This window comes from Canis lupus, chromosome 11 (assembly GCF_003254725.2).
Source record: "Canis lupus dingo isolate Sandy chromosome 11, ASM325472v2, whole genome shotgun sequence".
NCBI lineage: Eukaryota > Metazoa > Chordata > Mammalia > Carnivora > Canidae > Canis > Canis lupus.
Genome location: NC_064253.1, coordinates 10,411,655 through 10,438,857, shown reverse-complemented (window position 1 = coordinate 10,438,857; position 27,203 = coordinate 10,411,655). Strand labels below are relative to the sequence as shown.

Below are 27,203 nucleotides of genomic sequence, written 5' to 3'. Positions count from 1 at the left end.
CACTCATTGCCTGGTATGTGTCTTGGCTTTAACCATGGATTTGTAGAAAGAAAAGAACATTGTAAGGTCTTCTACTCTTCTCTCTGGCTTTCAAGTAGATGACAATTAGTATTCCAGATATATGAAAATCTTCTTAATTTTTAAAGAGATTTCCCTCAAAAAGAAATTTTTAGAAGCTGAAATATTTGGGTGACAAATGTCAATGTCTGCCAAGAAATTTTTCTTGTATAATTATACTTTGGTATGATTAAACACTTACACCAAAATGTAAGCCTTTTTTTTTTTTTTTTTTTTTTTGGTCTGTGGCCTCATAGATTGCATTTGACCAATCCCTTTTACTGCTAAGTCTTAACTTATTGAAATCTATTATAATATCAACCCTTCAACTTATTTCTTTAATAATTCCAGTCTCATAATTGCATTTTTTAAAACCCATAATTGCTTTTAGATGACCTCTGAACCTTCTTTAAAAACTTATATAATCCTTCTGAATTCTGTACAGTCTAGAATAGGCCTTTATAAGATTATCTGGATGTCATACTTTATTTTAACATTATTTCCTAAAATACTTTACCAAAAAAAATGTATTTACAGGTAATAGGAGTAAATTACCAGGTTATATAGTTTTATTTGTGGGGGAGAAGTATTAAGATCCTGATTTAGGGGCTACCAGAGAATGAAACAGCAGTAAATGCATATTTAGCTGTCCTACAGAGGTAGAAATGAGGGGACTTATTATATTATTAGATACAGCATTTTGGAGAGGAATGGCTTAGAAGTCACCAAAATGAGAAGATTGGGTAAAATTTGAGAAATTTTATGAACACTGCTGACTACTTATTCAGGTTCCTTATATGCTGGTCTTCTCTGAGCTTTACTATGCTAATATTCAGTGTATAGATGCAAGAGGGTAAATAGCTCATCTGCATAGCATTCATTGAGCATTTATGAATTCAAGCTTCTTTGGTCCCAATGGTGGTCCATTGCTGAACCTAAGTGTATACCACAAAACAGCCGATGTTTATGGAATGTCTGTGGTAACTTCACATCTGTTATCTCATTTTACTCATCAAAAGTTTGACAACATTGGTATTACTTTTTATTATTATTAAGACTCAAGTCTTAGAGATATTATGTTCCTAGTGTAAATGGTGAAATCAAGATGAAACCCATTTCTGTCTTTCACCAATGGGCTTTCCTACCTTCTCTTACATTCAAAACTTTAAAGTCACATATAAGTTTCAGAATTTGTTAAACCCACATAGGAACTTTCTCCCTCAAGACGGTTGCTTGCTTGAAATCACATCACTTTTCTGTTTTTCTATTGAAATTCTATTTCAAAAGAATTTAAATCTTTATTATCTTTAAGTGAACCAGTATTATATACACAGCTGGAAGTTCCCCCAAAATGAGTGTCTTTAAAGAGAATTGATACTAAGATTGCTTTTGGAGTGGGGGATAGAATTGGCAAGAGGGAGGGTTAGACATGGATTGGTCAGTGGTGTGCTGGTAAATGTTTAACAACCAGTTCTCTGAGATGAGGTAGTAGAGCCCTGGTTTGTAACATTTTCTTATTTTTATGGTGTAAATACTGCCCCTCATGGTTTATTTCAAGCTACCAGCCTGATGTCACTGAGTGTGGAATTGAAAATGATGCACAGTAGCAACTATATGTAGAATTTCTTGCATACACAGCAGATGTAAATGAGCTCAAGAACATGTATAATAGTAAGGTGTTAGGAAGTGATGAGGTTTGAATATTCATTACCTTTGTTTTTAATATGATTATACTGTTAGTTTATATAATTTAATTTCTAATAATGACTTCAACAATAGGTTCACAAATTCCAGAAAATTCAACAAATGGCTCTTATAAGCCATTAATAAGCTGGCTTCAGCACACCCCTGAGATGGATTAAAAGATCTATTTTGAGTCATGTAAAAAATAAACTATCTGGGGAACAGTGTAGCTCTATCTCAATATAGTTCTCTCCCACTCTTTTGAAGTTCAGTGTATTAGTTTTAATAATGGAATTTCAGTAGTATGGGTTTTTCTGGGAAGTTTGCAATGTATTTCTTGCTAATTTACATTGATCATTCCTATTTGCAGAGTATGAGTCAGGGCAGCCCATGTGATTCACAGTTAATGTGAAGATCAAGGTCATTTTCCCTCAGGGATAGATGAAGATATAGAATCTGTTTTGAAGATCATTGTCATTTCTATTACTACTGACTATGAGTTATCCAGTACCTTATGTTGAAACTTCACTCAAAAAGGATGGAAACTTGATTTAAGAATAATGTGAAGAGATATAATTCTAGCCTATGGCCATTTGGCAGATAGTTTAGGTTACTCAATGTCGTTATAAAACTGAAGATTATATGATTTACAATATCATATATGGAAAATATGCTGTGTTACTTTTTACGATATTAGATTAATAATATACTTTATATATTAAACTAAGGAAATAGTTAAGACATTAGGCATATTTCTCATTAGATTTATGAGATAAAAATGATGGTGGTAACTTATTTGTTGATGGTATTCTTAATAAGGTACTTCTTAATAAATTATGTAATCTATTTTAATCTTCTATGAGTAGATCCCCTCAGCATTTTTGTATATTTGCAATATCAACTCTTAATACTAGATGGTGTTTATTTTTGGAAATCTTCCTTAGAAACTCTGTAACTAAGCTTATACATGCAAAGAGACAAGTGAATAAAATCATGCAAAATTTAGCTAACCCAGATTTTCAAATGATTTTTATTCAATACTTTCTAGTTTTTCACTTGGCTTATTTAGAATCAGTCTAAGACTATTTCCATAGATGCCACATTAATAGAAAAATCAAGTTATTTGACAGTCATTTAAAATGATTTCATGAAAAAAAACTACAATAGTTTTTCTGGGCTGATACTCTGTGTGGATATAATAAATTGGATCCATTGTAAATGTCACTGTCATGTAAGTTTCTATGTTCTAGTAGTTAAGACTTGTACTTTGGAATCATATAATCTTGTTGTTTTCTAGTCTATATTACGTGCTTCCAAAGAGTATGGTAGGAAAGGATGAAGAAAAACAAGAGGGATGGTGACTTTACAGTGGAGAAACTTGACAAGTACTACCTGAAGCCAAGTGATTTAGCTCAACATCAAAGATGACATCATACACATACATATACCTCAATGTGATGTGATAAGAATGGCCCTTTACCTCTGTGGTGTTCTTCCCAAAAATATATTCCCTCCATTTAACCATGAGAAAAACATCAGGCAAATTCCAGTTGATTGCCCTTTCACAAAATGCCTGACCAATAATCCTAAAAACTGTTAAGATCATGAAAAACCAGGGAAACCTGAGAAATGGGCAACCAAGAGAACCTCAGGAGACATGATGACTATATCTAATGCATCTTAGATGGGGCCCTGGGCAGAAAAAAGAACATTAAGGGACAACTAAAGCAATTTCAGTGCACTGTAAGCTTTAGTTAACAATTATGTATCGATATTGGTTCATTAATTTTGACAGATGTACCATATGAATATGAGATTCTAATAATATGGAAAACTGAGTGTGAGGTTATGTGGCAACTCCTTGTACCATTTTCACAATTCATCAGTCTAAAAATGTTCTTTAAAAATATTATTTAAAATAAAACTACATATCCAACAGTGTAAACATATTTTATCACTTAATATTCAGCCAAAGAAGGAAGACACAGAGTGCATATGAGATATGATTTCATTTTTATTAAGTTCAAGGATAGAACTAACCTATCTAATCCATGCTATTAGGAATCATGAAGATGGTTTTACTTGGGAAAGGAAAGTGCCTGAAAGGGGCCATGAGGCATCTCCCAGGTTGCTGGCAGTATTAGATTCTTGGTCTCTGTATGGGTCACATGGGTAAGTTCACCTTGGAAAAAAACTCATGGAGCTGTTCTTAGGATTTATTCTTGTCTCTATATGTCTTATACTGCAATAAAAATAAAAAAGGAATGCGGTTATTTGGTTTTTCCCAGTGGCTTTTGGAGTACATAGATTATAAAGGTTTTTTAGCATTAAATTGAATGCCAAAATGCATTTTATGGGAATTATTTAAAAGAAAATCAAAAGTTTGGGGCACCTGGGTGGCTCAGTGGTTGAGCATCTGCCTTCAGCTCCCAGAGTGATCCTGGGGTCCAGGATCAAGTCCCAAAATGGGCTCCCTGTAGGGAACCTGCTTCTCCCTCTGCCTATGTCTCTGCCTCTCTCTGTGTCTCTCATGAATAAATAAATAAAATCTTTAAAAAAAATCAGAAGTTAGAAACTATAGTATAAACCCATAAGTGTAGCATGTAAGTGTTATATTGTAAAACTCCAAACTGAGTTTTAGATGGGCGAGGTATCTCTCCTATACTCCTGCAGAGCTCTTACAAACTTTTATTTTTGTTCTTACTGTCATTGTATTATAATTACCATTTTATGTGCCCTGTTTTTTTTAATAGAATAAGGTCATGGAGAGCAGAAACATTACCTTATTCATCTTTTGCTCTCCAGTGGCTGAAGCATGTGGTCAGTAATTAGGACTGGATTACATGAGCTAAAGAATGAATACATGCATATTCCAGTAAGTACATCCTGAACATCATTTACTTTTTTGAGATGTGCTCAGGTATAATGTTTCTGATAATGCTCCTCATTCCTTTCTTCTCTCTTGCTGAACTTCACCTTCCTAGAAGTGGATTATAGAGTGTTTCAGATTGATCATGCTAATATTTGTATTTTTTCTTTCTTATTTTCCATTTCAGTCATTTTGTCCTGCTTTCTGGGGCTTTATTCTTCTGTCCCTTTTACTGGAATTTTAAATAGGGCAATAAAATGTCAAATATGTGGGAGCTCTTTCTTATTTTTTATTGCATAGGACAATATTCTTTTTAAGTTGGTGCAGTATATTCTCTTTCTCTCTCAGAAGTTATTTATCTGTGAGGTTTACTTTTTCCCTGCCTTGTATTCTAAATCCTTTTTCTCTGTTTTTCCTTTCCTGGGCCAATGAGGGTAGGAGAAGGTTAAGAAGATTTTCTTCAGCTCTAAAGGTTTTCTGAACTTTTCTGCAGCAACTACCGTGTGTCAAACAACATGGGGTAGGGCAGGATAAAAATACTATTTTTGTCTTCTAATGAGTCCATTGCCCAATTTTCCATGCAAAGGAGTAGAGCTTGAATAGAGGTAGGAGCAGAATATTTCAGACAGATGAGCCATCTTCAACTAACACATAAAAGTAAGAAATAGCATGGCGTGGTCTGAGAACTGCCAGTTAGTTGTAGCTGCTGTATAGAGGCAACTGTAGGAGTAGTAAAAGATGAGTGAAAAGAATAGATTGACCAGATCACATAATGTGTTTTGTATTCATTCAAATTAGGATTAACTCTGAGGGACTAATTCTCAAAATAGCAAGAATTTAAATGAATTGGAAATCTACTTTTCTCTCATATAAAGTAGGTAGTCCAGTGCATCTGTGATCCAAGATGGCTGTTGCAGCTATCACATCAGCATTCCAGGGAGCAGAGAGGAGATCAAAATCTCCTCCCTTGAGGAGGTTTCCCAGAAGTTGTACACATTATCTTCCATTGGCTAGGCCGAAGTTGTATATCACATCTACTCATTACACAAGAGCCTAGGAAATGTAGACTTTTGGCAGAGGGTGGCCATGTGCCCTGCTAACATTCTTGTAGTTAGGTAGTCTTTTGTTGAGGAAGAAAAGGGAATTTGTTAGGGGATGATTCACAGTCTTGTTTAGGAGTTTAGGTTTTATTGAGACAGTGGAGAGAGGTCCCTGAAGAGGTGCAAGCCAAGGAATCTCCACTTCAGAAAGGTCAATCTGGCTGTGACATCAAGGATAAAGTGATGTTAAATTAGCAGTTGTCTGAGCAATTAGGCAACTATGAGAAGCACCTAACTATGAGAAGTCTAACTTGTCCAGCTGTGCAGAGGAGCTGGAGAGAGAACAGCAATGTCAGCGACATTAAATGACTGAATTGATTTTGTCTTTTTATCCACAGGGTTGTACATTTGATTTATAATTATTTATGGAAGTGCAGTCACCATAAACCCAGGCCTGAATCAAATAGATGGCAAGCAATACTCTTGACGTCAGATGCCCCTTCTAAATCTTAGAGGACTTTTGTCCTATTGGTAGAGAAGCTTTGTTTCTCTAAGAATGTGTATTATGATTTTTTAATGGAATATGCATATGGTAAAAAATTTAAATACAAAAAGATAGACCAGCAAAGTATGTTTTTCTTAACATTCAAAGATCTGAGAACAATGTAAATCTTATTGTCTCACAGATATTATTTATTCTTCTAGATAACCTTCCTGTACACACACATGCCTTCTTTTTAAAAACATGTTAGTATTTATTTTCAGAGGATTTTCAACGTAAGTTCTTCAACTAATGGAATTTAGCTGGTTCTGCTGATTCAGCATAACAAAGGGTATTGGGAGGTGAATTTAACTATTGAACAGTCTGTTCATTGTCCACAGGTTCGAGAATGGGGACATAAATATTCTTGTCTAGTAACAAGAATCAAGTCTCAGTAATATCTACTCCCCCCAATGTTGTATAATATAAGCATCCCTTGAATTGAGTGATTCAAGTATTGATAAATGTACATATCTGCATTATTTCTCTATATATATGTATATATGTATGCATATGATGTATTTGTATATGTATATAACTTGGACTTTAAAAGCAAGTTAATTACTTCATCTAGTGCTCAGTCAAATGGTGAGTCTGTCCAAGAGCTGGAGGAAAAGCCACTGTGTTAGAATTATGGCGAAAGGATATATTAGTCTCCAGCCTAGAATCTTCTTTGGAAGAACCTTCATCTCTATATGCACTGTTCCATATTTTTGCTATTGTTTAAAAGTACAAGTTCTTAACCTTTCCATGTCAGCCATATCAGCACATGCAGACCTTTCTACATTAGTTTTTAAAAGAGCTGCATTGCATATAACTCTAGTTCCCTATTGATGAACATTTTATTTTGCTTTGTATTTTTGTTGTATCTTGTGAGAATTTGTTTTTGTTCTTCCTTGTATTTTATGAACAGTGTTTTAACAAATGAAAATAATTATTTTTTAAAAGATTTTATTATTTATCTCATAGAGAGCACAAGCCGGAGGAGCAGCAGAGGGAGAGGGAGAAGCAGGCTACCCATGGAACAGGGAGCCTGATGGAGGGCTCAATCCCAGGACCCCGAGCTCATGACCTGAGCCAAAGGCAGACGCTTAACCAACTGAGCCACCCAGGCTCCCCTAACAAATTATATTTATTTATTTTAAAAGATTTTATTTCTTTATTTATGAGAGACACACAGAGAGAGAGAGAGAGAGAGAGAGACTGAAAGAGGCAGAGACACAGGCAGAGGGAGAAGCAGGCTCCATGCAGGGAGGGAGCCCGACACGAGACTTAATCCCGGGTCTCCAGGATCACACCCTGGGCTGAAGGTGGCACTAAACCGCTGAGCCACCCGAGCTGCCCAACAAATGATATTTAGATTAGCATTCTTATATTCATGATGAGAATATATCTCTGTTGACACATATGTACCTGTATTGCAAATAGTACCTTAGTGAACATGAGAAAGAAAATATGTATATAAATACTTACACACAGGTAATGTGAATCCTAGATATAGAGTTGAGGGCCAAATGATATGTTTATTTTTCATTTTGATTAATTTAAAATTACCTACCAGAATTAGTCTGCCCTATGCGCCCACGCAAATATTTTCATGGTGCCTCGGGTGTATAATATAAATGCATGGAGCAGCCTGTGTGCAGTCTTGTTTGTACTGAGACCAAGCAACCTCTTTATATTCTTTTAAAACATTGTCCACTAAACTATCTAAATCAAATAACCAACTTAGGTTACATGCTTGCCAAGGCTATATTGTAAAAGTTTTCACTTTTGCTGTTTTCTCAATGAAAGATGATATTTAATGATAAGGTTGAGCAATATTTATATTTATAAGCAATATGCCTGTCTTTGTGAACTTTTGCATTCCCTTCGTGAACCATGACAATAAAGATGATGAGGGCATAGTTATTGAAGATCCACCACCGGAAAAAAAAATGCTGTGAAAGACACACCAAGATATATTGAACCATCAGTGGAGGGTGAGAATAGACAAAAAAACTGATAGGACAGAAAAACTTCAGAAACTTCATAAAGCAAAAGAGATCTCCTTCTCATTGTTCACATCTTCCCTTATTTTTCCTTAATATACAACCCACCAGCCTTTTCCCGTAACTTGCTCATATATTGTTCATGTTAACTCTGGCCTGTAGAAATGATGAGTACTTAATAATGTGGTAGTTAATGATATAAATGCTCATTTTCTACTAGTGATTATATATATTGGCTTGTTGGCATTAAGTCCATAAAATTGAATTGTACACATAATCAAAGGATAAGAAATTTATTACGTTGACAGAAGTTTTCAATGCATGTTTTTTCTTGAGTAATAAAACACTTTTTAAAAAGAGTTTTATGATACTTAATAGTTTATTATGTAAAGAAAAGTATGGGAGGAGGTGGATATATATATATATATAGAGAGAGAGAGAGAGAGAAACTGTCACATAAATTAGCAAAAAATAGATGAGAGGAAGGAGGGGTAGAAGGAGTGGTTTAGTAATACTTGAGGACCCATTTTGATGCTTCATTTTTTTCCCTTAACATTTCCTAATTTAATTTATAATCTGAAAACTCAGGGAAATGGTCTGTGGGATTATCCATTAAAATGCTCTAGAATCAAATGTAATGCAATAAAACCATGCAATTACATGCCCCACAATAATGCAAATTTGGATGATAGTGATTGAAGGTTGGTTTTCATCCTCAATCCGCTCCATATATTTAAATGAAGAGAATCAAATGAGGAGGCTGGATATGGAAGGAAAAATGAGACCTTACTTGGGGAGCCAGGCAGGTTGAGGAAGGTCCTCCTGGTCTTGGTATTCATCCTTCCCAACTCTGTGGTTGGGGGATGACACAGGTGCCAGCTAATCAGGAGATTCCTAAATTATTATCACTCTCCCGAAATCCCAGCAAGTCTTGGAATCTGACCTTTGTCCACTTCTACATTTAAGACAGAGTGGACAGCTGCCACCAGGTGGTGCCCATTTTGAGCTGAGACTTCATAGATTTTGATTGCACATCCAGACCTGTAGCATCCCAGCTCTGCTAGCTGCAGAGATGTGTCCAGTTTGCTTTGTTATCCTTACAGTATAATTACCAACTTCTACATGAATGAATCTCTTGGAGCCTACTTACCATGTCATTATGGTTTTATTGTACTCTAATTTCTGCTGACTGGAAATCTGCTATTATACTACCTCAGCATCATGGCAAAAGAAGCCAACTGAGGAAACTTAATTGTGTAACTAATTTAAAGTTATGTGTTTGCTGTCTTTGGCTCAATTGCCTGTTCACTTCTTATAGCACCTCTTAATAGATGTAAAGCTGAAAGGTGGTAGCAATTATGTGAAAAAAAATTTTTTTTACATGATATCTCATCACATTGAGATCTAAAAGAAGTAGAAAAACTCTGTAATGGTAGTAATGATTCTTAAAAAAAAAAAAAAAAAGTTTAAGTACTTATGAAACATACCAGAATAGGGGAAAAATAAATGTAAGTACAGAAGTCAGCACCTGAAATCCAGTAATTCACTGTGACAAATAAGCTCCAAAAGGGGTGTATTTAGGTTGACATATACACCTTGCCAAAGTAGCTTTTTGCCATTTTTTAAAAATAACCACTTATATAATTTTTGTGTCTAATCGAAATAATCAATTTAAATAGTCACTCTGTTGTTGACTTACACATATGTGATATTTTTGTGCTTAATGTTTCATTATTAAACTGGGATTTTCTTTAATTCAATATACATTTATTATGAGTTGACCATATGTGTGTGAAGAAAACATATCCAAACACTTTCAGTAGAAATATTTGAGGTTAATAATAAAAGGACTAAGTATTTTTATTCCCCAAGGCTTTAGAATGAGAAATGTCTGCATTTACCTTGTTAGTAGCTAAATGAATTTTTTTACATAAGAGCCTAGATTATTTGAATAAAGGTTGCACATCATGCTATTTTATATATATAGAAATATCTCTGCATCATCAAAACTCAAGTATATTCATTCATTTTAATTTGCTAAGTGTTTCATAGGATTCATTTACTCTATTACTCACAGAGCTCTAAGGGTAAATTAGAAATGATCCCTGTACTAGACCGTGTATATTTTGCTGTTTGAGGGAGACAAATAATTAGCTCTCCTCTTGCCAACTCCAGCTTTAAACCAATTGAGAATCAGCATAAGCAATTTGAATCTAAAATATCACCTAAGTTACTGATAAAATCAGCCTGAAGAATGACACATGCGGTGGTAGCTGGAGCCAACTCATAGGGGCTGTGAGAGCCCATTGTTCATGCACTTCCCCAGCTCCATGATTAGTGACATCATGTTGGTAGCTTAAAATGAGCTGTGATCAAAGTATGTACACCATGGAAATCAGTTAATGACATTTAGCAGGGACTTTTTTTCCTCCTGGAGATCTGATTGTTAAACATTTAACAGTGTACCTCTGTCTGAAAGCATAAATTAGTCTAAGTACTGAATCCCAGGGTGACCCAGTCAACCCCACACAGTGGAGGCCAGAAGATGCCCTCCTTATACTTGGAGCTGAACAAATGTGTTCTCTGCATATAGCTAAATCACTAGAGGAAGTGAAAAGGAACAACTTTATATTTGTTCTTTGCAAACTCTTCCATTCATTCCACATTCTCAAGGTCCAAAGAAGTAAGTATATGAACATACTGGACTCCACTAGGAAGGAAACATTACAGGTATTAATGTTTCTTCATCTTCAAAAAATTGCCCCCAATCCTCTGCATTTTTTACTCTTTTGTCTATTGGATTTAACCATTAAGAATTAACTGTTAAGGAATAATCCTGTTCTCTGTTGGGAGGAAACTTGCGTTCCATTAGGAGAGTTTTCTTCCTACTTTCCTGAGCCTGCTACCTCAATACCAGCCGTTGTTTCTTTGAGTACCCTCTGGAAGTACTGGTCGCCCATTATCTTTTGTTTCCAGAAAAGGCTACCCACATATGAAATGAAATATTAATAGATTTAAATTCCATTGTTCTCTCTATAGAGTCACCTTACAGAATTTTCTTGCACATTTTTGTTTTCTGGAACAATACGTGATTTCACAATGGCAGGCATTCCTCACGCCATCCTGAGAAGTTAATGGCTCTGTAATTTTCTGGTGTAATATATCCCTGTATAGTATATCAACTTTAGCCACACCTGGATTTATAGGATTTGGGTGTTTCTGCAGCTGGTGTAACAGTTTTCCATGGGTGTCCAGAGACATGCTCTGAAGTTTCTTTCTCCATGGAGCCCACAACCTGTGCGAAACCTAAACAGCACTAGATAAAAGACGAGGGAAAGCAGAAATACCTATGTCCACCACACCACTGTCTTCAGAAATTATTCAGATGAGTACAATAATTAAATCAATCTCAAAAGCTTTCCACATTCAAAGTGAAGATTTATTTTCTGGTCTCTTTCTCATCCCACCATGCGTCCAACCACATTGTCTAGGAGAAGCTTTACAATTTGGTTAACAGAACATTCGATGTCAAGGAGATGAGAGATTTCATAGCCAAAGCACTCTCACAGGTTCCTGAGCCTGGTCAGTGAGAAGCTGAGATAACACGCATGCCCTCCTGTCACTACATCTGTGTCATCATACACATTCTCAAGTCAGAGTCTTCTTACTCATATCTTAGATTGCCTCCTTAGCAATCTTGAATGTAAAGCACGGGTCATGGAGGAGAACTCCACTACTGCGCTCACCTTCAAATTATGAAACTATGTAGAAGGACAGTACAAATACATCCGTTGCTTTATGCAAAGCAAACATTTTAGAGTCAGTGCATCAACTTTTTTCTGATCCCCAAACTTCTAGTTGTTTTTAAATTTGAAACCATATATCTTATGAATATTTTTTGTTTGCAACACATTTTAAATGACAGGATGTTAGTGGCAACATATTTTGTAACTCTTTTTCATTGACAGGCATCCTTGCTGAAGAAGCTTGCCAATGATACTCTTTATGTTTTCTTAACATAGAATGTAAATTTTGATAACTTAATACACTATGTATTAAAAATGTTCAGAGCCCCTACCTGGTAACACAAACTAAGACATTTTGTAGGCTTTGTATTTTTAAACATTTTTAATTCAGAACATTTTTAAGCACACAGACAACTACAAAAAATAATATTAACAGGCACATGGTACCAGAGAAACAGATTTTATAGATATTCTGGTGTGCTCTGTCTGCCTAGGAACTTTTTTTCTTTCTGTTTCAACAACACAGAAACCACAAAACCTCTGAGTCCCTTGATCCCAATCCAACCACCCCCTTCCTCTTTGAACTTTTACTACATACATACTCATGACAATATAGGGTCTTACCTGCATTTTTAGAATTTCCATAAGTGGTATAATTTATGAATTTAATTTCTAATTTTATTGCTTGATGCTTAGGAAATATAAAAAGCAAAAGTGGGGCCTCCTGGGTGGCCAGTTAAGCATCTGCCTTTGGCTCAGGTCATGATCCTGGGATCAAGCCCCACTTTGGGGTTCCTGCTCAGTGGGAGCCTGCTTCTCCCTTCCCCTCTGCTCCTCCCCCTACTAGCGCTCCCTCTCTGTCTCACTCTCTCTTGCTCTTTCAAATAAACAAAATCTTTGAAAATAAATAAATAAATAAAAGCGAAAGTGGATTTGAAATCCTCATCCATGTTTGATGAGATCCTGTGTTGTCAAGTATACTGTCAAGTAATTTCTGTTTGTTTTTATTTGTACATTTGCTTTCAAAGAAGTGTTCAAGAGATCCTGTAGTCTTTGTGTTCTCAGATGCTTGCTATTTTCTGTCAGTTGTCTCCATACTTGACAGATACTTTTTTAAATGCTCGGGTAATATATTTTCTCCTTCGGGATGTGTGGACCTGGGTGATGAATATTGATCTAATCCTTTCTGCACAGCTTTCCCTGCTATCATCTGGGTTGGCGAATTGTGGTGTCTGCCCTGTTGATACTGGAGATTTGAGACTATGATGTCTGTTGTTCCTATATTGCACAACGCTGTGGCTGGGGAGCACATTCTTGGGTCACATTTTCTTCTTCTTCACCAGAACCTGATGCGCATGGCTGTTCCATCTCCTGTCATTTGATATTGCTCTGGGAAAATTCTGATACCAGCTTGATTTTTCTCACTTGAATTCAACTTGCCCCTTCTGCCCAGCTGCCTATCATTGAAGTGCTGGATATTTCTCGGTGGCAGTTGTTCACCAGCAGATTTTACTGATGGGTATTGTGTAGTTTAAACAACCACATTCTCTAGTTCCTATCAGAGAAATGAGCTTTTTGTATACATTGCTTTTTTTCTGCTTTATAATAGTGGAGCCTATTTACTAGGAAAACCAACATTTCCCATGATGGATATCCACTTTTATTTTCTCCATATCTATTATTTCCTCCCTAATTTCTGCAGTCAGTACAGACTTTAGAGCTCATCAAGAGAGACCCATGCTTGGATGACACTGTGTTTGAGAGCACCCTCTCAAACATTTGTTCAGCTCCATTTGTTCTGCCTTCTTGTGCTGCCTTCTTGTTCTGCTTCTTGACCCAGCGCTCCTGTCCAGCTGACTTCTGTATTTCCCATCTAGATCACACCCCAGTACCCTAGAGCCTGGCATTCCCCAGCTATCAGCTCCAAATCGTTCAAGGACTTGTATCAACTTCCTGTCATGATCTTTCTTTCTGAGAGCAGACCAAATCCCTGGTATATTGGAACCCAAAGAGTAGCCAAAGGTGACTTTGCAGAGGCTATTTAGGGACAGAGCTTGGAAGTATGGGCTAGGGTATCCCCATATGTGCATTCGAAGCCCCTCATGGTGTAAGGAAGACTAGGGTCTTGGGGGCCGGGAACTTGTCTTCTTCACTGCCACACCCTGACATAGGATGCAGAGTTGTCCAAAAATTCTGTATTGAAACCTGGACTTCCCAAGGCTTTTTATCAAGGTCAATAACTTAGTTTCAGTAATATCTATTCTCTGTCTTGCTCTTTGCATTTTATCGATCATTTTGGTAATGATGGTGTTTTAGAGTTCATTTTGTTTCTTTTGCTCTTTAGTTTCTCTTCTCTTTCATTCTGAATGTATCTCTATGTCTGTATATTATGTATCTATGTATCTATAAATGTAGACCTAGATAATGCTTTAGATAATGGAATAAGTATATCTTATTAAGTATATCTTTAGCACAAAGCATTCAGGGCACATCTTCTTCTATCTCTTCCAAATGGAATTCATCACCTTTTGTGTGTTCCGTGTTTCTTTCCTTCCCTCTGCCCTTGCCACAATGTTGTTTATAGCATCTCCATACCAGTTTTCTTCATCTTTCTTAGCACTTGCCTTGGGTATCAAGCAGTGTGGGTGACATTTCTGTACCACTTTCCTCTCGTGTCCGAGTCTGACTTCCTTTCCCAGGCAAGCCCCGAGGTTGAAGGTGAGCTGCTTTCATGTAGTAGCCACAGTCCCAGAGCTTGAACACCTGGGGGAGAAGGAGCAGAGGCGGAGATGAAAAGGAATAGTGAATTACCTCCTCTCCTTTTGTAGCATAGGTCATGCTGTGTTCTAGTTCATTCTCCTACCATGTTCAGGGTTTATCATGGGCCTATGGGGAAAGTCTTTGTGTGTCATATTGTTACTTCTGTTCAGCATGGCCCCAGCACATCTGCTTCCTGCCCTGAGCCCCTGCTCACTTCCCTTGTTCTGCCACCTGCTATTCTGCAGTCCTGCCCACAGTCCACATCACATTTTCATATTTGTTATGATTTGTGAAAATGTGAGCACTTTTGTTAACTTCACTGGTACTTTAACCGAGGCATAAAGGTGGATCTCGGGATGCCTGAGCCAAGCTAAAACTCTTGTTTCCTTTAGCTAATATTATTTCACATATAAGATGGTGAATGGCACCACTTCTGTTCTTAAGCACTTTTGCTCTTTCTTGCTTTGTTTGTTATTGTGGGAGGAGATTCTACTTATACTAACTTTTCACTGGGAGTTCTCTTTTTATGAGTAAAGCAATGCACACATGCTGCTGAAAAGAGTGAAAAAGTTGAATAGGGTATAAAAAGTAAAACAATGAAAAGTCATTTCATTTACATTTTCATTCAGTACACACCGCCTCCAGCCGTTGGCTCTTATTACCCAGAAACTTTTCCTTTGGATTGCTTCCTGGAGATTCTATCTATCATGCTGCCTTAAGTAAGTAGATTCTGGTCTTGACTTAGCTTGTACCAGAGCATTTGAAGTTGAGGAGAAGGAGCTCCCCGAGGAGCTTTAGAAAGAAAAACATTGTTTTGAAAATCATCTTTTATTTAAAAAAAAAGGAAAGTTATCTATTATGACTTTTCAGCATTACAACTTCTTTCTTCTCTTATCTCAGAAACTCTTCTCTCTCTTATATGCACATTCATGTAACTGTAGAGTACACCCTTTCTACTTTGGGGGATTAGATGATTATTCTGTTGCTTCTGACAATTGAATCTAAACTCATTAACGGTGCACTGGCCCTATTTGCTAAGCCATTGTTTAAGTTGTACCAGGAAAGTGCCTCAATAACGTGCTATGACACCCCAGTGTCACATCCTATTCTGAGATGGACTGAAGGTAATTTATATTTATCAATAGTAAATATGGAAATTGGGAAATTAATTTACTTTAAACAGTAATGATATTCGGCAGTGTATCTGTTAGAACAGTGAACATAACCAGAACCAGACAGATCCTTGTATTGTAAGATATTTATGCTACAGGCCTGGGAACAATGGCTGTGTGTACCATCTTCCTACATCTCAGACCATGACAGGGCTGAGAAAAAAATATCTTAAGAGAGAAAATGACCCTTGGGAAAGTTGGATGCCCTGTGTTTATTGTTTGAGAAAGGCTAATTCAGGATTTTTAATTTAGAGGAAGGTTTGTCCAAAATATTTTTTTCAGTTGTGTAAAAGGAGACCAACTCTATAGTGTATTCATGTAGTAACTCAGTCTTTTAAGTCAGAGGTCTCAGATTGGTAATGTGTGAAGTGGATGATGCCTGCGTGAAGATTTGGCTTGCCCTGCACCATCATTTTTTTAAATTGCACCAATGCTTGAAAAATCTGTAAATTTCACAACACAATCAGTCTTTCTAGCTTCTTTTGAAATATTTAGAAAAGGGCAAGGCAGGGGCACCTGGGTGGTTGGTTGATTAAGTGTCTGACTTTGGCTCAGGTCATGATCTCAGGGTCCTGGGATGGAGCCTGCCTTGGGCTCCCTGACCAGCAGGGAGTCTGCTTCTCCCTCTCCTTCCACCCTCCCCCCCCCACTCTTTCTGTCTCTGTCTCTCAAATAAATAAAATCTTTTTTTTTTTTTTTTTTTTTTTTTAAAGCGCAAGACAAGGCCTTCTTTCTCTGTCACTTTTTTACACAGTGGTATTTGGTGCTGTTCACCATGTTTCCTTTTTTTTTTATTGTGGTGTATATACATACGGCCTCCACCTGTCAGATGTGAACACTTTACTCTGTGATATGCTTGAAAATGCTCTGTTATTTTGTAAACATTCCTTGTATAGTTCTCACATCAATGTTTTAATCTTAGTCTTTTGCAAAAAGAAAAAAAGTTGAATGAGTATTACAAATTACCCAGATTTAGTTATCATTCCCTAATTGTTGGTTTACACATAGGAAAATCTTATGTTCTAAAATCCATATAAATCAATCCTCCGCATATTTGATCTTGGCATTTCAGAACATGTGGCTTATGCACTCATAATTTCATATTATATGGAATATATTTTAAAATCCCTTAATGAAATTAACTTAAATAGCACAGTTGTCCTACCTTTTCATTCAATTAGACCTCAGGAAAAAAGAAAATTTCACTTTGAATAAGTAAGGCTTTATGCTAACAGTGTAACAAATACGCTACTTAATTTTTTTTAATAGTAATAGAGAATTTGGGGATTTATCATGGATCTGTATATAATTTTGGCCACTAGAGGGCTTTGCTTTTTTTTTTTTTTTTTTTTTTCCTAAACCAATGGGAATATAATTGTGAAAATAAACAAGTCTTTATGGTTTCCAAAAGTTTAACTGTATAACTACAAAGTTTTAAATAACTACATAATATAGAATATATATTACAACTTGAGACTCTTTATCCTGAGTATAAGCAAAGTTTGTAATATTTGAAACTATATGTGGGGAAGGCAGTGTTTCATATTTTAATAAGTGAAAAGTAGTCAATAATGCATATTCACAGGTGAGAGAAGCTTTAAAGTTTTCAGTGTTCATTGACTTAACATTTTAAGAGTGTTAGAAAAATATTCTACATTTTTCTTATCCAAATACCATATGTAGAGCATGTATATTTATAGCACCTTTTCCAACAGTTTTGTTAGAACTAACCCATAGGAATAACTTTTGCTGTGAGTGCCCTGAAATCTCTATTCTCACAAAGAAAAAAAAAATTGTGTTGAAGTCTTTCAGGGAATTCGCAACAATAAGAGCCATGAAATATCAATTTCCAAAGCCTTAGGCACATTTAAGTGGCTGCTGGCTCTCTTTGGTGAAAATTTTCATTGTTTTTCAAATTATATGCAATTTATTTTTACAAAATATCTCTGGGGCCCTGTGACAATAAAGACAGATGCTTGAGAAGCCAATTCTAAAAGAATTTCAAATTTTAAATTTTCTTTTCCTTTCATTTCATATATTCTGGTTCATTTAATTAGACATGCAGGTATTATATTTTAAAATATAACACACCTTATTCCATTAAGAATGCTGGAACTCAGGCACAGAGGGAATATCATAACGCCTGCATACCTTTATTAAATCAAGGATGGTGTCCCTGTGTACATTCGTGCTAAACATGCTCTCACCCTAATTGAGTTAGACTGGGTACTTTTAAGTTGGGAAAGACGTTTTAAAGATGAGCTTCAGAGATTTTCATATGTTTTCACTAATGCAAAAATAATGTAATATAATCTTCCCATTTGCATCATTTTCTGTAATTATTCCTAGGTTTGCTTAGGACAAGAATAATCTTTTTTAATGGCTTGCTTTATGGCAATGTGTTTCCACTTCCTCGGGGCTTTATAAAATCATAGATGCTCACATCCTTTTTCTGTTCAAACTTTGCCTTTTTTTTTTTTTTTCAGATACAAGCCACACTCATGGTATTTAGGATGCTAGTGAAGACCTGTAAGCATTCTAGCACTTCCTCACCCGCATCTTTCTCCTTTTCTCTCCTTACATTTGTTTTCCCTTCCTAGACTGCTCCTTCATGTGTCCACAGTGTGTGCACACACACACACACACACACACACATCCATCCCATATCCCTTACAGTTTGCTATATCAAATGACTTTCCACATCTGGAAATTGCAATTTATTTTTCAAACCTTCCTTCCTTAGCATTGCATGTTGTTGTGCTTTAAGTGTTCTTCCACTATTTTTTACCTTATCCTTCAAGGTCCATTTTAAATATTTCCTACCTCCTGGACCTTCCCTGACATTGTCTTTCCCTCCATGGTAGAATTAATTGTTCTTTCCTCTCTCCTCTCAAAATATTTTACCCATGGCTACAGCAGTATCACAGATGCCACAGACAGTTTCTCTCTCTCTTCTTCTTTTTTTAATTGATGAAATTGGGAACTAATGCCAGAAAGGAAAGACCCGGTTTCACCATTGTGTAACTAGTCAGAGTCTGTATTAAATTTACTTTCAGATATTCTACCTTCAAATCAAATAGTATTGTCAATATCAATATTTCTAGTACTATTATTTTGAGAGTTGATACATGCTATTATTTCTATAGTTTGATTATATGCTTGAAATATCATGGAAAGGAATAACAGGTTTTTTCTGGTGTTTTTAATAAATAATTTAATGTTCTGCATGGATTCTAAGGTACTTTAGACAAAAAAAATCTAATTTACTGACTTCTTCCTTTATGTTTTTTACTAAACATTTAATTCAATATCTGAGATGTACAAAGTAAACACATATGTCAAAATGCCATTTAGCCTACATGTATTTCTTTAGAGATATTGATAAATGAAATGCTTTAGAAATCTTACACATTTATTTTTTTTAAAGATTTTATTCATTTATTCATGAGAGACACAGAGAGAGAGAGAGAGAGATGCAGAGACACAGGCAGAGGGAGAAGCAGGCCCCATGCAAGGAGCCCGACATGGGACTCGATCCCGGGACTCTAGGATCACGCCCTGAGCTGAAGGCAGGTGCCAAACCACTGAGCCACCCAGGGATCCCCTTACACATTTATTTTAATGTATCATTTTAGTGTCTTCAAGAGAGCTATATCTGAAAGTTACCAAATTTTTAAACTATGCATATATGTATGTATGCATAAACATTACATATGTGATATATAACATGTTACATATTACTTATTATTAAATATATGTAATATATCAGTATATATTAGAAAGAGAGGGAAATTAGAAATCTCATTAATATAGTTTATTTATAACCCAAATTCAACACCCCAAAAGTTTATAAATAAGCATCAATCTGTAAGTAATAGGTAACTAACTTTAAAATGTCTTGTTATAGTATTTTTCATTTGATTTTTAAAATATGTATTATTTATTCATTCAATATATATGTCTGTTCCAGATAAAGGCATAGGATACCCTGCCCTTTGGGAGTTTATATTCTTGCCACAGAGATAGACGTTAAAGAGCTGATTGCACAGTTAATCACTGTATTAGTGGGATCTGTGCTCTGAAGAGTTACATGCAGAAGCTCTAGGGCTCTGGGATGGAACTTGAGAGCATTCTGGAAAATTTCCTTGAAGAGGAGGTATGTAGACTAATGTTTTAAGGATAGGCAAGGTGTGTGAAACAGAGTCCATGTGTATGCAGGTGTGTGTCTTATGGGAGAAAACAGTGGGGGAATGATTATGTCTAGGTGGACTTCTATGTAAATTTATAGATTCTCTATGAATGAGTTTTACAAAGACCCATAGGGGACACCTCCATGGCTCAGTCACTTAAGCATCCAACTCTTGGTTTCGGTTCAGGTCATGATCTCAGAGTTGTGAGATTGAGTCCCATGTTGGGCTTAAGATTCTCTTAAGATTCTCTCTCCCTCTCCTTCTGCCCTTCCCCCAGCCATCTCTTAAAAAAAAAAAAAATAGACCCAGATATAGGAGCTTAGTTTCTCTGAAGCACTGGAAGAAATGAAAAGAGCGCGGAGTGAAGAAAGTGGCATAGGAGCATGCATATGTGGAAAACCAAACCTAAATCTGAGAGAGATTATGACCTTTTTAATTATTTGCCTTTGATTTTAAGAACAGTAGGAAATCACTTGAGGTTGAATATGTTATGTCAATACGTATAAGAAATATATACATATTTTTTAAGAGCTCTGTCTGACTGCAATGCAGAGAATAGATAGAAGAATGAATTGGCTAGAGGGAGGTTTTGTTTGTACAACCTTACTCATGATGCTTACAGAATATTTTTTATTGAGCTAGTTTAACATCAATAGGGAATATAATATACACCCTGAGATTTATTTCATTTACACTTTTACAAATACAAAAAGATAGATTGAGAGCTGTAAGCTGGTGTTAAAGTTTGCACTTCCATTATCATGAGCTACAGCCTCCTCTGGAATATTATTAGCATAGTGGAATCATATTGAAGTGTATACTCACAAAGTGCAAGGAGACGAGTCTTTTACCTCTATTAAGCTGCTAAAGCAATTACGATGAGCAATACTTCCTTTTCCATACTTTACAAGTAGCCTCAGTAGAAGCATGTTGCCTGTTAAAATAGCAAGATACCTTATAAAAGCAGAAATTAAAGTTAATAAAGGCATTTCAGCCTTTATAATGTGTGGGTAATGTTTGTCACAGGAGAAAGAATAGTAGTAAATACCTCACCTGATACACAAGCAAAAAAATGATAAGTAGGGATCCCTGGGTGGCGCAGCGGTTTAGCGCCTGCCTTTGGCCCAGGGCGCGATCCTGGAGACCCGGGATCAAATCCCACGTCGGGCTCCTGGTGCATGGGGCCTGCTTCTCCCTCTGCATATGTCTCTGCCTCTCTCTCTCTCTCTCTCTCTCTCTCTCTCTCTGTGTGTGACTATCATAAATAAATAAATTAAATAAATCTTTAAAAAAAATGATAAGTAAATGTGGTATTTATAGCATGCATAGTACATGTTAATTATATGAAGCTAAGCCATGATTTAATGGCTCTTTCTACCTTAATACTTATTGTTTTATGTTTACTCTAAAGAGTATGCATTTAGGTGGCCTGTCACTGTTAGAAACTGTGTACAGTCATACCTCAGAGGTATTGTGAGTTCAGTTCCAGACCAGGGCAAAAAGGCAAATATCTCCATAAAGCGAAATGATTTTTTTTGTTTCCATGCATACAAAGTTATGTTTGCACTATACCGTAGTCTGTGAAGTGTGCAATAGCATTATGTCTTAAAAAACAATGTACGTCTTAATTTTAAAATATTTTATTGCTAAAAAATATTAACCATCATCTGAGCCTTCAGCAAGTTACTGTCTTTTTGCTGGTGGAGGATCTTGCCTCGATGTTGACGGCTGAGGACCCATCAGGGTAGTGGGCACTGAAGGTTGGGGTGGCTATGACGGTTTCTTAAAGGAAGACAGCAGTGATGTTTGTTGTGTTGCATGACATGTCGCTTCATGAATGCTTTCTCTGTAGCATACAATGCTGTTTGATAGCATTTTACCCACACCAGGACTTCTTTCAGAGTTGGACAATTGTCTCAAACCCTCCCACTGCTTTACCAACTAAGTGTATGTCATGTTCTAGATCTTTCATTGTCATTTCAATTATCTTCACGGCATCTTCCCCAGGAGTAGATTCTATCTCAAGAAACCACTTTCTCTGCTCATCCATAAGAAGCAATGCCTCATCCATTCAAGTTTTATCATGAGATGGCAGCAGTTCAATCCTGTCTTCAGGCTGCACTTCTCTTGCCGTGTCCACCACCTTTGCAGTGACTTCTTCCACTGAAGTCTAGAACCCCTCAAAGTTACCCAGGAGTGTTGGAACCAGTTTCCTCCTACCTCCTTTGAATGCTGAGATTTTGGCTTTTTCCCTTGAATCACAAGTGCTCTTAATGGCATCTAGACTAGTGAATCCTTTCCAGAAAGTTTTTTATTTACTTTGCCCAGAGCCATCAGAGGAATCACGGTCTGGGACAGCTGTGAAATCTATTTCTCCAATAACGAGACTTGATCCATGGGTGGCAGTGTGCATGTATGTTAGCAGGAATGTAAACAATATCAATTTCATTGCACATCTCCATCAGAGCTTTTCGGTGACCAGGTGCATTGTCAGTGAGAAGTAATATTTTGAAAAGAACCTTTTTTTTTTTTTCTGGGCAGTAGTTCTCAACAGTGGGCTTCAAATATTCAGTAAATCATATTGTAAACAGATGTGCTGTCACCCAGGCTTTGTTTTTCCACTCATAGAGCACAGGCAGAGTAAATTTAGCAGAATTATTAAAGGCCTTAGGATTTTTGAAAAGGTAAATGAGCCCTGGGTTCCGAACTTAAAGTCACCAGCTGCATTAGCCCCTAACAAGAGAGTCACCTGTCCTTTGAAGCTTTGAAGCCTGGTGCCAACTTCTCCTCTCTAACTGTGAAAATCTCGGGTGGCATCTTCTTACAAAATCAGGCTGTTTTGTCTACATTGAAAATGTGTTGTTTAGTGTAGCCTCATGAGTGATCTTTTAGCTAAGTTTTCTGGAGAACTTGCTGCAGCTTCTATGTCAGCCCCTGCTGTTCCCCTTGTACTTCTATGTTACAGAGATGATTTCTTTTTCTTAAACCTCATAAACCAACTTCTGCTAGCCTCGGACTTTTCTTCTGCAACTTCCTTACCTCTGTCAGCCTTCACAGACGTGAAGAAAGTTAGGGCCTTGCTCTGAATTATGCTTTGGCCTAAGAGAATGTTGTGGTTGGATTGATCTTCTATCCAGACCACTATGACTTTCTCCATATCAGCAATAAGGCTGTTTTGCTTTCTTATCATTCTTGTGTTCGCTGGAAGAACACTTTTAATTTCCTTCAAGAACTTTCCCTTTGTGTTCACAATTGGCTGTTTCATACAAGAGACTCGCTTCCAGCCTGTCTCACCATGTGACATGCCTCTGTTACTAGGCTTTATCATTTCTAGCTTTTGATTTAAAGTGAAAGACATGCGATTCTTCCTTTCATGTAAACACTTAGAGGCCATTGTTGGGGTATTAATTGGCCTCATTTCAATATATTGTGTCTCAGGGAATAGGGAGGTTCAAGGAGAGGGAGAGAGTTGGGGGAACAGTGAGTCAATAGGACAGTTGGAAAACATACGATATGTATATTGATTAAAATTTCACATCTTAATATGTATATGGTTCACGGTTCCCCAAAACAATTACAATAGAAACATCAAAGACACCTTATCAGAGATCAACATAACAAATATAACAATAATGAGACAGTTTCAAATACTGTGAGAATTACCAAAATGTGACACAGAGACATGAAGAGACCAAATGCTGTTGGAAAAATGCCAGCAGACTTGCTCGATGCAAGGTTGTGACAAACCTTCAATTTGTATGCAGAAATGCAGTATCTGCAAAGTGCAATAAAGCAGATCACAATAATAAAATGAAATATGCCTGTATAATAATTTCAGGGATTTCTACTTCCTTCAAGAGCATCTCAAAAATGCTTATGGTCCTGTACAGAATTGATTTAAATGGAACTGGGAACATTTATGTTATGAGTTTTTTTTAAAAATTGAATATCTTGGTTTAGAATACTGTAGAGTTAAATTTTTTTGATTATTTAGTGTTTCAAGTAACATAACCTGTTGAAACTTGTGTGGTTTTCCAAGGCTGTCAGTGTCCAATAACATTTTTGGACAAATCATATCAAGAGTTGAATTTTATTACTAGATCAAGGTTATCTATATACTTTCAATACTATGGTTATAAATAAGTTATAACTTTAAGGAAATGAATCTACTACAACATGAGCGTATATTTGCATTTCTCTGTCAAAGCATTAACTTCAAACATTTTTTTTTATGGTGCTGCAAATCTCAACTTTCTGAGGACTCATCTTTAAAATTGCAATTTACAGCATCCAAACTTCTCATTGTGGCCCACTGGGCCCTCCACAACCTGGCCTTTATCTGTTTTCAGCCTTGTGTCCTATTCACTTGTCATTTCTTACTTTATTTTTTATAAACACATAAAAAATAGTATTTCGTACCTTCATGCTATTGCCTCTGCCAAGAGATGACTTTTCCTCCAAATTTTATCATTCAAGACTTCTCTCAGGTGTCACCTGGCTTAGAAAGTATCTCTAACCAATGCTACCAACCACTGCTTGGAAAGAGTAGATCACTCCTGCTTTCCTATACTTGCAGATCCTTTTACCAGCATGCACACACACAATGTATCATAATTATTAACCTATGCAGGGAAGAATCAAGTCTACTTCATCCTTTCTGATTTTCTTGGGTATGATTTTAACCACTGTCGAGCTAGTTATATGCACTTGCATTCTCATCTCCAAATCAGGTTCTTTATAAGGGCATACCAGTACAATTCTCCTTCTTTTATCCACCCCGCCCCTTTTTTTAAGTAGACTCCACACCCAGCAGAGAGCCCAACACGGAACTTAAACTCATGACCCTGAGCTGAGATCTCAGGCACTTAACCAACTAAGCCATCCAGGTACCCCTCCTTCTTTATCATCTCTATCCAATATCGAGTCCTTTCCTAAGACATAACCCCTTTTAACTACTTTATTTTCTTTTTTTTTTCTTTAAGATTTTATTTATTTATTAGAGACAGTGTGAGGGGGGAGGAGGAGAGGTGGGGGAGAGAAAGAATCTCAAGCAGACTCTGCTGATTGCAGAGTTAGACTCAGGTCACATTGTGGGACTTGATCTCATGACCCTGAGATCATGACCTGAGCCTAAATCAAGAGTTGGACACTTAACCAACTAAACCACCCAGGTACCCTACTTGTCTTTATTTTCCAATTAGTCAACTAAGTAGTAATATGCTCAAACACTTTTTTTTTTTTTTAACTTCAACTCATGTAATTGACTCCATCTTTATGGACAATGAAGAATTAATCTATTGTTTTTTCCATGTGTTGAAGAGATCAACCAATAATCAATATCTCAATAATAAAAATAGAATGAAATGTTGTAATGAACTCATAAAGAAATTAATTTAAACATGTGTTTCTAAACTTGAACCTCCCAGAAGGGAATTCAGTTGAAAATTCAAATGAATTCTCTTCTTGCCCATCGTTGTTATCAATCACACTGCCAATGGTGTACTTCTTCCCCATTTCACTGCTGTTTTACAAATTTCCAATTATATGACATGTTGAATGTAACTCATTATTATTTTTTCTTAGAGCTTTTCAGTTCAGTTATGAATAACTATTTTTTAGGGGTGCCTGGGTGGCTCTGTCTGTTACTCTTGGTTTTGACTCAGGTCGAGATCTCAGGGTTGTGGGATCCAGCCCCGGATAGGGCTCCATGCTCAACACAGAGTCTGCTTAAGACTCTTTCTCTCTCCCTCCATCTCCTTCTGCCCCTTCCCACCCTAAAACAAATAAATAAATCTTTTTTTAATATTTCTTTTTAGGTCAACAATACAGGTGCTATTCTTAAATTCTTTTATTTGCTTTCATCTGTTTCTTGGCTCTAATTCTTTCTTTCTTGGATTCCATTTTACTGTGTTACAGTATGCCCTTCACTTTTGAAGAAGATACAACGTACATACACTGTCCTTGTCCCTACTATCTAAAAATATTTTGTCACTTACAATGAGTTATTAATTGATCCAAGTGTAGAATTGAGGTTGAAATCACTTTAGCCAGAACCCTTGAAGTTGCTGGTAAAAATGTTTCTTGTCGTCTTCATCCTGAAGAAATTGTGATGATTGTTTGATTTTCATTTCTTTCTGAGTGTCCTGGGTTTGTGTGGTAGGAGATTGGCTTTGTTTTCTACTTTATCCATCCTGATTAACCCTCAGATGATGCTTTCCATCATCTGAAGTTCTATCATTGATCCTTTGAATGTTGTCATACTACATTTTCCCCCTTCTTCTGGAACTCAATCAGTTGGGGCTCCAGGATTGATTTTCTTGCTCTCAGTGTCTTAATTTTTTTTCTTTTACTTTCCCCCAAAAAAATCTTCTTGCTTTATGGTTGGGAACATTTCTTAGATTGTATCTTCTGGCCTTTTTACTAACTTTTTAAGTTAGTATTTATGTTTTATATTCCAAATATTTCTCTTATGTCTACTACTTTTTTTTTTCAAATAACTGTGTGTTCTTATTTTAGAGCTGCAAGACATTCTCAAACATCTATAACACATTAATTAGATTTACTGCGGAGTTCTTTGGTTCATTAATAATGGCAGCTTCATCATCAGTATTGATCTGTACATTTATCCTGATTTTTCTATTTTGTGCTTTTGTTTACATTTACCCTCAATTATCTTTGATCCTCGGGCATATATTTATATTATATAGATGTTTTACAGTCTTTTCCAGATATAGGACAAGGCACAGTGCTGATAGAAGTTTCTGAATATGTTAGATGGGCAGGCACTACTATACCATGTCTAGACCAGCTAGTGAGAAACTAGCTGTATTTACCCCGTTTCCACTGCTTTCCCAATCAAAAAGTAAAGGAGAAGAGTTTTGTTATGAATTACCTAGTACACACAGCCTTGAGAAACACTGTTCAATTTCCTTATAGCTAGAATCTCAGTTTTTCTCAGTATGAGCTATTACTGTGTTGCTAATGTTGCTGCACTTTAAAAGAGTGTGAGGCCATTTGACACAGTGTTTTCCATTGTGAATTATAGTCACTCAACAACTTCAGACTCTAAAATTTGGATTACTTCTCACTCCCACTCTCTCTATACTTTAAACTTTATACTCTAAACTTTCAGGTTTAGAATTTTTCTGGGACTC

The 27,203-nt window shown here is 36.3% G+C and overlaps 1 protein-coding gene across 13 annotated transcripts in view; it reads left to right on the top strand.

Annotated features, from left to right (window-relative positions):
- The window catches only part of PRR16 (proline rich 16), a 308,319-nt gene that overhangs the window by 156,397 nt on the left and 124,719 nt on the right, over positions 1–27,203 (top strand). For 3 of the 13 annotated variants that reach the window (XM_035696801.2, XM_035696802.2, XM_035696805.2), the window contains exon 3: positions 4,494–4,615. The exons of 9 other annotated variants lie outside the window; for them this stretch is intronic. In XM_035696801.2, coding sequence (XP_035552694.1) covers positions 4,556–4,615 — 60 coding nt within the window. In that variant the 5' untranslated portion in view covers positions 4,494–4,555. Of the gene's footprint in view, positions 1–4,493; positions 4,616–19,878; positions 20,016–27,203 lie in introns of those variants that run through there. One more of the 13 variants, XM_025432205.3, reaches the window with a different exon arrangement.